Here is an 11,911-nt window from a genome sequence, read left to right as displayed (position 1 = left end):
AAGAACTTACTGAAATCCCTTATCAGAGAATTTACAATACTTACTTTATAATTTATTACAAAGCAAATATTTTAATCTTTTGTTTTTACCTTTCATTTAAATCATTTGATAAAACCTTCGCATATACATAATTTAATAAAAGTTGGTTTTAACGGAAAATCCAAAATTTTGAAGAAACAAATCTGAATATAATGTCGAAATTAAGCAATAATTAATCTATAATGTAAGTACCATAGATTAATTAAAATTAAAATTTAAATTAATTCATTAATAAATTAAAATTAATTAATCTATGGTAAATACTATCAGTTTTTCATTCAATCTAAAATATTAGGTTATGAAATCTTTTTTATCTTGGTTCGCAAAGTCGTACCAGTAATTCATCATAAATTAACATCTTCTTTTTTCTAAGATTGAATCGCAATATTAAACTTTATTATTAGTAGGCTTTTAGGGCGCTTCGCGCCCATCTTCTATTTAAATTGTGAACATGTTCTTTTTGTTTACATTTTAAAACAAAGAAGAAAAAATTTTGCGGATTTAAAAAAAAATTTGCGGACTTACAAGAATTGAATTTTTTTTACAAAATTAAAAACCTTTAAAACACATTTTTTTTAAATTTTTATCATTCATAAACCTTCCCTGTGGTTAGTGATGTTCCACAAAAAAATTGGGCCCGATCGTTTCAGCCGTTTTGACGTTTATTGGATACAAACAAACAAACAGACAGACAGAGAAGCTAAATTTATATATAGATAAAGATACATATGGCTGTTGTCTTAAAAAAATCTGATTAGGGGTTTTGAAAACTTTTTCGCCATTTTAAAGTTTTATATTTTGGGTTCAAATTGTATATCCTCCTTATAACAGATGAACAAGGCTTCAGATAAAAAAGGTTAAAAAAACATCCAGTATTATTGATATTTTAACTGGGATCAAAAGCTGATACTTTGAGATACATAAAAAGTCTTTAAAATCCCCTTGGCACTCTTTTTTGGGGAAACCTTGTAGATCACGGTAAGTCAGAGGTTAGAAGTTTGGAACCCGTTTTTATCCATGATATGTAGTATTTTTTACTTCTTATTACTTCTTGCATGTTATAAAGTATATCTTCAGAATTTTTACGGTTAAAGTAAACTTATTTTAGCTATCCAAAAATTAGGTTTTTTTAGATTTTTTAGACTGTACACAAATCTAATCATTGCTTGACCAATTATCAGTTATTTAACATTAAAAAAAAAAAAAATCTTACAGCTGTACTCTATGGCAGCCAGAAAGTACTAATATCTGTTTCTTTATTTTATCTTGAGTTGCTGCTATAGGGATCACTTTCCAGCTGCACCTACTTTAACTTGACAAAGAGACAAGATCAAACACTATTTTTTTATAGAATATTGGTCATAGTAAACAGAACTACTTATATTTTTGAGACGTGAACGCTTCTTTTTGCGAGAGGAGATATCCTGCAGAAGTTCTGTGCAGCAACCACGGGGGATGATAGTTTCCTACAATGAGTTTGTTTTTAACCTTTGTGACAGAAACAATCTCAAGAACTGACGAGGGTCAACCCAGACCGAAATATATTTTCAATAAATTTGGAACTAACATCTACTTTTTTACTCTACAGAGGTTTGGTCCATTACCATTACCGAATTTTAAAGTTTGCTACCTGTGTGCTCAGTTAGCTGTACTGCACACTTACAACTGTTTACTAATAATGATATACTATATAGGTTAGGTCAGAATCTCCTTATAATAAACAAATATGCAGTACGCTTTCGTTATAGTTTATGGCCTATACAATATTAAGTAAAGAATTACCATACAATATCCCTCTAAGAGGGGATGATAGTTTCCTACCTGTGTGCTCAGCTGTACTGTACACTTACAACTGTTTACTAATAATGATATACTATATAGGTTAGGCCAGAATCTCCTTAAAATAAACAAATATATAGTTTATGGCCTATACAATTAGTAAAGTATTAGCGTACATCATCACTCTATATACTATAACCTCGTTGACAGCAACAGAGTTCTTATAACCCGTAAATTAGGGTTTAAAACACCGTCCCTTGGTTTTCAGCGGGACGCAATAATTCAGCGGACAGTTTACTTCACAAGACACGCCTTGCAACATACGAAAGCATGAATAAAATTAAAGGACGGATGGTAAACTAATCCCCTAATATATATCCCATTTTTGCTGTAATCATGTTAATTAACTTTTCTTTATAAATCAACCTTTGTATCTTAGAGACTGAAAAGAGAATTTGAATTGGAATTAATTAGGAACTGTTTTTTGCCAGAAACCAAATTTTCTATTCCCAATATCGTTGCAACCCATTGTCATTATACCTTAAATAGATATTTGGATAGATCAAATATTCTAAATTTGAAATATCAAAGGCCACCAGGTTGCAAAGATATAAGGGTTTAAGTTTGTGGCCCGGACTCAATTCCTGAGGATTATAAAAAAAACAAATTAGAGGAATTAAAAAGAAAGGAGGATTAAAGAATAGAGTGAGACTAGGGAAGAGGATGAAAACTAATGAATACTTCCTTCTAAATATCCATGGCTTACATCCTATATTACCAAGGTCTTGTTCAGATGTATAGGTGTGTAGGTGCCTGGATGTATGTCTGTGTCTTCTCAATATATAATTATATAATTAGGTCCTTATATTTATATGCAGTGGTAAGCGATTATATTAATATAATTAAGACGACTTTTGATTTCTATATTGATTTTAAAAAAGATTTAAACAGCATAGATACACATAAACATGGAAACAAAGTGAAGTTGTTGATTTGAAAAGCTTCTCTTTGATTACCTGAAAAAAAATAAAAAAAATCGTCTTTATTGTATTGATATAATCGCCAACCACTGTTCTAAACTTTAAAGCTTTTTTAAAGCAACAGTAAAATAAATTTTAATTCAACTCAATCACACTCAAAATCCAAGAAGAAAAGTGTTCCTACAGTGCTTCAACTACAACTATTGCTTACAAAATCATCTGCATAATTTTGAAAATTTTAAAAATAGAACAAATAATTTCTATCTTTGCTTCCATTTAAAAACCTATAAAGATATATTCTGTTGCTGATCGAAATGATGAATTGATATCATGACTTCAAGATAATTTACGGGAGTTAGGGAGCAGGGCAGAGCTAGCAAGCAGGGCAGAGCTAGGGAGCAGGGCAGAGCTAGGAAGCAGGGTGGAGCTAGAGAAAAGGGAGGAGCTATTGACCAGGGCAGAGCTAGAGAGCAGTGTTGAGCTAGAGAGTAGGGCGGAGCTAGAGAGAAAGGTGGGGCTAGGAATCAGGATGGGGCTGGAGAGAAGGGCGGGGTTAGGGCGGATGACAGAGTTAGTCCGAATGACAGAGCTAGGGAGTAGCATGGAGGTAGGGACAGGGTGCAGGCTGGTGCTGGATCGAAGGGATGAGCTAGAAGTAAGGATGGAGCTAAGGCGGGGAGCTGAGTTTGAAGTAAGGACAAAATTAGAAAGGGAGCAGGGGAAAAGATTTTCACTTTTAGATGTGTTCATCATTGACAGCTTTGATCGACTGAGATATTTATGCTGCGTAGAGACATATGTGTCAAGTTTGTTCACAAACAACAACTAGTTTTAAGAAGTATGATTTGCGTAGAGACTATAAAACTGTAGTTGATTAAGCAAAATACATACGTCACAATCTAGCGTACATTTTCCTCCATTTGTCCTGACGGGCTTTGAAAGAGTAATAAAGCTGGCCATGGGAGAAGCGGAAGTGTGCTTTTTGTACATATTTCTCTATGTGCATGAAACTATACCTATACAAATTAAGCCAATTTTTACTTTTGCATATATTTTTCTTGAATGTAATTTAGTTTTCAACGTGAATTAACCAATATTTAGTCAAGTAAAAACATGCAATGTACAATTTGATATATCATAAAAACCTAATATTTGAGTATAGTCTAAATTCTCCAAAATATCTATTATCCCCCCTCCACCTAAACTGTTCCGATTTTTTTTGCATTTTTTTTAAAAACGTCCCATAAACCTGAAAGAGTTGTCTTTTCTTTCTTTTAACAAACTAATATGATTTATAAATATTGCCATATTGCAGATAAATATATAAAATCAATTTTAACCAATTTTTCGCATGCATTCGGAAAGAAAAAATGTGTACAAGGTTGAGTTTGTTTTAAATCTTATTTTCGATTTTATTTAGCTCTCAGAAAAATTAATATTTATTTGCTATAGAATAATTTGTTTTCTGAAAATATGCTGTGTTTAATTTTTTGCAGAAAAGATATGAAACAGCAAAGAAAGAAAAGTTTACATATTTTAAACAAAATATCTACTACAATTAAGTTTAAAAAGATAAAAAATTTAAAATCAAAATTTAATGCAAAAGATAGGATTGAATAAACAAATCTATAAAATTGGTAAAATTGAATGAATCTAGAAATTAGTTTTAACTGTAATAGAATAATTACATTCTTTAGGGCCATGGAAAAAATTTGTACAATCGGTTTTTTTATCAAGAAATAATAGCTGACATGATTATTATAGTCGTTGTAATTTCCAACTAATTTATTTCAAATAATTTATTTTAATCTATTTGCAATTCCAATTACATTAGCTGTACAATTCTTGTAAAGTTCTAACATTTGAAGAATTGCATTTGGCATCTCATTTACATGTGAAAAGTTATGGGGGGTCGTCTTCTCCCTTGACGTATCTAGTTATAGGTGCCGTATATTCCGACCTAGATGATTCTAACCTAAAGGTTTTCTGACCTAAATATCGAGTAGTTTGCACGTGTTTTAGGTCGGTTTGGTTGAAAAAAGCTTTAGGTCCGTTTGACATCCTATGAGAAATATATAGGTTTTCCGACCTAAGATTTAGAGATATATTTAGGTTGGTTGAGCATATATATTAGGTCTGTTTACCAGGAAGTTTAAGTTGGATTAGTGACAATTTTAGGTCTGTTAAGCAATATGTTTAGGTCGGATGAGCAATTTTTTTAGGTCGGATGAGCAATTTTTTAGGTCGGATGAGCAATAATTTTAGGTCGGATACGCAATATTTTAGGTCGGATACGCAATTTTTTTAGGTCGGATGAACAATTTAATTAGGTCGGATGAGCAATATTTTTAGGTCGGATGAGCAATGTTTTTAGGTCGGATGAGCAATATTTTTAGGTCGGATGAGCATTATTTTTAGGTCAGATGAGCAATATTTTTAGGTCTGATGAGCAATTTTTTTAGGTCGGATGAGCAATTTTTTTAGGTCGGATGAGCAATATTCTTAGGTCGGACAGCAATATTTTTAGGTCGGATGACCAATTTTTTTAGGTCGGATGAGCAATATTTTTAGGTCGGATGAGCATTATTTTTAGAACAGATGAGCAATATTTTTAGGTCGGATGAGCAATTTTTTTTAGGACGGATGAGCAATATTTTTAGGTTGTTTTACCAATAATTGCCATAATTGTGAACTGTACCACTACTGTTTCAGTAATGCATAAAACGGGGTTTTTGAGGGGGGCTCAACACCCGTTGGGGCCTGTACATGCATCTCATATTTAAAACATGGATAAAATTGGTCTTTCCTGGCCGCAGCGCTTGGCCCCCCAAGCCCGTCCTATCCGCAGTGCTCTTCCCAGAATTGAGCTTAACCTAACCTAACCCTAAAATAATACTAAATAACTTAAATCATTTGGTAATTTCCTAGAGAACGATTTTTGCAGCTTTTTTACATGACTTTTTCAACAATTTTCAATTAAATGTAAGACATGTGGCCGCAGTGCTCGGCCCCCTAGCCTGTCCTAGCCGCAGCGCTCGGCCCGGAAAGTGTCATATATCTTATAACCTAACCCATGGCCGCAGCGCTCAGCCCCCTAGCCTGTCCTAGCCGCAGCGCTCGGCCCAGAAATGAGCTTAAAATTGGTGTTTCCTGGCCGCAGCGCTCGGCCCAGTAATGAGCTTAAAATTGGTGTTTCCTGGCCGCAGCGCTAGGCCCCCCTAGCCCGTCCTATCCGCAGTGCTCGGCCCAGAATTGAGCTTAACCTAGCCTAACCCTAAAATAATACTAATTTAATTGAAAATTGTTAAGTTTTTATGTTTATTTTATATTTAAACATTTAAAAAAAATATTACTCATCTATTATAACCTCTAGCTGAAATAAAAATATTACTCAACCAATCAAAAAAATATTGCTCATCCAACCTAAAAATATTAATGCTCATCCGACCTAAAAATATTGCTCCACTGACCTAATAAAATTGCTCAACCGACCTAAAAAAATTTCTCAACTGACCTAAAAATATTGCTCATCCGACCTAAAAATATTGCTCATCCGACCTAAAAATATTGCTCATCCGACCTAAAAATATTGCTCATCCGACCTAAAAATATTGCTCAACCGACCTAAAGATATTGCTCAACTGACCTAATAAAATTGCTCAACCGACCTAAACAATTTCTCAACTGACCTTAAAATATTGCTCATCCGACTTAAAAATATTGCTCATCCGACCTAAAAATATTGCTTAACCGACCAAAAAATATTGCTCAACCGACCTAAAAATATTGCTCATCCGACCTAAAAATATTGCTCATCCGACCTAAAATATTGCTCAACCGACCTAAAAAATATTGCTCAACCGACCTAAAATGAATGCTTATCTATCCTAAAATTGTTGCTTTAACCAACCTAAAACATATTCCCAACTGACCTAAAATATATCAATAACCGACCTAAATATATTTCCAATCTTTAGGTCAGTTTGGGACATTTCGCTAATCGAACCTACAGATTTTTAGGTCGGAAAAACGTTAGGTCAGAAAAACGTTAGGTTCGTTTCCTCTATAGGTTCGATGAGCGGGTACCTTACGCGTGCGTGCGAAAAAAAATATGGTTAAATGTGGAATTTTTTATAAGTATTCTTCGCTGCATGGCAGTTTGAAGTAAAATATGTCCCATATGCTCATGTCGAAATTTTCCAAACAAAATAGCATGAACACATTGAATAATGCGTACCACTCTCACTAAAACCCACAATGCGTTCGGTCATGGAGTACGTATACAGATCGATCGCTGGAATACGCACCGATAGCTTAGGTGATTATCGTGACAAACACACGTATAATAATCCGCGGTCAGTTAACCGCCGGGGAAAGCGGGATATATGGTCCCCATTTTAATTCTCCCTGAATAAAAATATCAAAATTCAAAGAAAAAATAGTTTTTTTAAATTTTAAGTATTCTAATTTATGCGTGGATTCATTTTTGCAAAAATATATAATCTTAATTCTCTTTGACTGTAAATTATAAAAATTTGAATTTGAAGAATAATTGTTATAGATTTAGAATGATTAATCAAAGAATGTAGTTTCATTTTTGTGTTCGGAAATCAAGTTATAAAACATATCTTCATAACTTAGAGCTCATCAAATTCAGTCGTATAATTTGCGGCACACATTTCATCGGAAAATCTGCAGAAAAAACCGGTTTCTTTCTTGCCTTGTCTCGCCCGAGAAAAATTGCCGGCAATCTTCTAGTCCAACAATGAAAGGTTTTAGACTAGTCTACACCCGCTTAGCTAGGTTGAGGCGGACTAGGGCAAACCAGTTTCGTATTACTAGTGATGTAACAGAGCTTCCTATTGGCTGCCGTTAGAATTCTGACCAATGAGAGATCAGCTTTCATTAGAAAGCGTCACAGCAAGCCAAGCAGGCGGCAGCCTTGAGGTAGTTAGTGCAAGATGGTGGATATGTTTTGAATGTGCAGAGAGCGAAATTTGAAAACAAACTTATGTTTACAAGTGTGAAAGGTTAACAAGAGATAATATTGAGCATAAATTATAGAAGAATCTATTAAAAGGTGAGATGGGTATAAAATGTTGATTTCAAGTCCTGGATCTTGGTTTTACAGAATGGGGAAAACTTTAATTATTTTTAGTTCTAAGATTGTGTAGTTTCAGAAATTTTACGTAAAATGTTTTCATAATCTAGAAGCACGAAAGGTTTTTGTTATTATGATTTTTTTTTGTGATCAACTTATATTAAGTTTTTAATGTTTTAAGGGGGGGGGGGGGTGCGCCAAACGTCAATACATTTTGCAGTATACAACTGTTCAACTCAAATAATATTCTAATCGATTTACAGGGGTCATATGGTATATTCCTAGAGAACGATTGTTGGACCCCCCTCCCCCCCCACTCCTATCAATTTTGTACTTGGATCTTATAGGTTTGAAATGGATATAATTGACCATGTGGCCGCAGCGCTCGGCCCCCTAGCCTGTCCTAGCCTCAGCGCTCGGCCCAGAAAGTGTCTTAACTAACCTACCCGTGGCCGCAGCGCTCGGCCCGGAAAGTGTCTTAACCTAACCTTACCCTAAATAATAATACATATATACTAATTTTAATTTCGTCATGTACAAAATTCATAGGAGGGGGGGCTGGGGAGCGGGGGGGGGGTCCAAAAATCGTTCACTAGGACAGACCCGGTTATATTTCTATTTTTGTTGTATTTGTTGTTTTAAATGCTAATAAATTGTATTTTGTTTTAGTTTGGATGACCATGACAGACTCCGGGGGTGTTCAAAAGAACACGGCGTACGGTGTATTTGTTCAGGCCTGCTGGGCTCAACACAAACGTCAGTATCCTGACGAATTGATCCACAAGGAGATCGAGGAGTTCAACAAACAATGCTCTGTGTGGTGGTACAACCTGTCGGAGCAGGAGCGGGATCGGTTCCAGGAAATGGCAGATCGGAGTAACGCCCAACAGGCCGCCATCAGCCAGTACCAGGTCAACAGTGTTGTCACCACCGTCCAGAATTCGGCTTCAAACAGTTCAGAAATACCGAGTTTCGGATCCAGCTTCGCCTACAGTGATTACGGGATCCAGGGGCAGGGCCAGGTCGTGAACGCCGTGGTGGACAACAACGGTCAAGTGATAAACTACAGTACAAACACAGGCCAGGTGGTGAGACAGGTTCAAGGACAGATCGGGATCAAGCCGATTATGGGACAAAAGGTGAATCAGAAACCCATGAAGGACCCGAACGCCCCGAAGAAGCCGCTGAGTGCGTACTTCCTCTTCTCCCAAGAGGAGCGGTTAAAGGTGAAGAACGAGAATCCTGATTTATCCATCACAGAGGTTGCCAAAGAGCTGGGAAAAAGATGGGCAACCCTGGACCCTGCCGTGAAACAGTCCTACGAGCACCGCTACCAGGACGCCAGGAAACATTACGACCAGGAAATGTCTCATTATAAACCGCAGAAGAAGAAAAAAGATCCAAATGCGCCGAAACAGCCTCTGAGCGCCTACTTCATATTTTCCACCGAAGAAAGGTTGAAGGTGAAAGAGGGGAACCCCTCCTACTCTATCTGCGACGTTGCCAAGGAATTGGGACGACGTTGGGCCGATATGGACCCCGCTATAAAACAGAAGTATCAAGCACGGGCCGAAGAGGAGAGACAGAAATACGACGTTGACATGGCTTCGTATAGACAGGGGACCTACAGCGCAGAGAATAGAACTAGTGGTTCACCGAACCATCCCTCCCCCGCCCCCTCCCCCAGCTATACCCAGTCCACCAACCTACATCAGCCACAGCAGGGGTTACAGCAGACACAGCAAACTCTTACAACAACAGCAGACTATTCAAACCTTCTTCAATAGTTAAATAAGTGCCCCGCCCCCTAATCCAGGGTAGTTAATCCTGTCACGCCCTCGAGGGAACCCATCCTGGTTATGTTCCATATTCATTAGCAGAGCCATTCAATTATTTTTCTATGAAAAACTAGTTTTGTATGAATAAAGAGTTAAAAGAGGTGGCTAGGGGGGATCCCCTCCTCTTCTCTCCCATGATATATTATAACTTCATACTTTTTAGTTTTCAAGTACAAACTCGATACAAGTGTAATACATTACTTTATTAACCATATGGTTAATAACCAGGATCTGAGAAAGTTGAAAATCTGCTGAAGTTTGAGTCGAGTAGATGTAATACTTCAAGTTCAACAACTAGTTTTCTCATAACTCCTTCCATGGATTACTGATGCATGTTGCGACCAAGTGACCCTAGAAACTTCACTTTTATTTAAAGAAATTGATAATGAAAAAATTCAAAGTTTTTCCAAATTATTATTTAAGTTTAGAATAAAATGATATGTTATTTAATGCTAATGAGGACGGGAGGGCTAATCTGAATTTAAGGATTTATGACTTGGAAACGTTGCTTTTGAAAATCCAGATTTTATTGTATTAGTTGTATTAAAAGTTAAATGTACATAAATAAAAATTATGTTTCACTATTTTTAGTTTTTATTTAAAGTATCCGACAAATATAATGCGTCTACACAAATGATTTCATAGACGTACTTAAACTCAAGCGGTCGTTTATTTAACACTTCAGTGTCGAAATTATTGATCTTGATCGATTGATCCTCAGACTTAAAAGTGATCATATTTGGTATCGAGATCAAACATTCATGAATAACAACATCCACGCTAACCATCCTATCCTAGATAACTAAAGAAGTTTTAATTAGTTAGTCGAAGCTTTTTTAAAAACTTTTTTCGTCGCACTCGCAGAGATCGTCTATTTTATGAAAACTTTTCTTAATTACTAATGAGAGGAGAACTAAAGATTGAGTTATTTTTAATTTTCTCTGTACTTAATTAAAACAACTAAAAATTATTTATGTAAAAATATCTAGGGTTGTTAAGAGGGCCAGGGACCAAATTTAATGAATCTGAGCTAGGTCGCTAAACTTCATATAAGGTTGATTTAAATTCTATTCGTAGTTATGTAGTGTAGGTATCATCAATAGCACAATGAGAAATTCTGAATCTATGATTCAAGATACAAAGATACATGGTTGAATTGTCTCCTAACTCAAATTTATTATAATCGGTCCGCGGGGTCTTTGTTAGAAGTCTTAAAATGTTTCTACAGAAAACTAACTTTACTGGGCCGCCATCAAAGAATGAGACCTTAAAGACGACATTAAACCCCGGTTTCAATATTAGTCAGGTCTTTTGTCACAATTTTGGCCTTTAAATACAGAGTGTCCCACGAAACATGACAGTTGGTGAATAGTTTAAAATGTCCTTTTCCATGATATTTCAAGTTGTTTGTTGCCAAAGCGAATAATAATAAATATTTTATAGCATTTAAGTAAAATATATTTGTGTGAAATAAAATGCAAAAAATCTTTAATATGTAATACAGCCTATGGAAGAAGACATTCAAAACTATTTACAAACAATCATGTTTCGTGGGACACCCTGTAGTAAAATAATATTTGACTTTGCTTGAGGTAAAAAGAAAATAATCAATGCTGCATACAAATCCAAGATATATAATATACTATATATTTTCTCGAATTTTTTTTTTTTTTTTGGGGGGGGGGTTTATAAAACATATTAGCTGAATCGGGGAAAATGAATGAATTTGTGGGTAAAAAGCATCAAATAGAATTTAAAACCTGCCTCATGTTGTCCAATTTTTCATTTATCCCCCATGGACCATCATAAATCACTTAAAGTAAGTTTCGTACAATCGTCTCTGAAATCTCATCCTTTTCGAGTAACCCTGTATGCTGAACATCATGAATATATATTGAATCAACTTTGGGTACTCAAGTGAAGCATACATTGTGCGAAGTACGAAAATTTATTGAAGTTTTAAGATAGTTTTCTGACTAGCAAAAATATCTTTTAATGAGGTCATCATAAAGACGAATTTTTATTTTATTTTCTTTGTAATAATTACGAAAATGAAAATAGATTAACAAGTACAATAGGTGGGAACAGAGAAATCAACCAATTATACACTACGTCACAAGTGTAAAATAAACAAGGAAAGCGAAATTTTCTCACAATGGTTAACATATCTTCCA

The 11,911-nt window shown here is 35.3% G+C and overlaps 1 protein-coding gene across 1 annotated transcript; it reads left to right on the top strand.

The window, feature by feature from the left end:
- Window positions 1–7,721: 7,721 nt before the first annotated feature.
- LOC111695138 (high mobility group protein B2) lies at window positions 7,722–10,321 on the top strand. The gene is made up of 2 exons (XM_023464349.1): window positions 7,722–7,878; window positions 8,569–10,321. The coding sequence occupies exon 2, from the start codon at window positions 8,574–8,576 to the stop codon at window positions 9,684–9,686; it is 1,113 nt and encodes a 370-aa protein (XP_023320117.1). The 5' UTR covers window positions 7,722–7,878; window positions 8,569–8,573; the 3' UTR covers window positions 9,687–10,321.
- Window positions 10,322–11,911: the final 1,590 nt, after the last annotated feature.

Source organism: Eurytemora carolleeae, unplaced genomic scaffold, assembly GCF_000591075.1.
Source record: "Eurytemora carolleeae unplaced genomic scaffold, Eaff_2.0 scaffold212, whole genome shotgun sequence".
NCBI classification, from domain to species: domain Eukaryota; kingdom Metazoa; phylum Arthropoda; class Copepoda; order Calanoida; family Temoridae; genus Eurytemora; species Eurytemora carolleeae.
The sequence above is the reverse complement of the archived record's forward strand: the minus strand, read 5'-3'. Positions and strand labels throughout refer to the sequence as shown.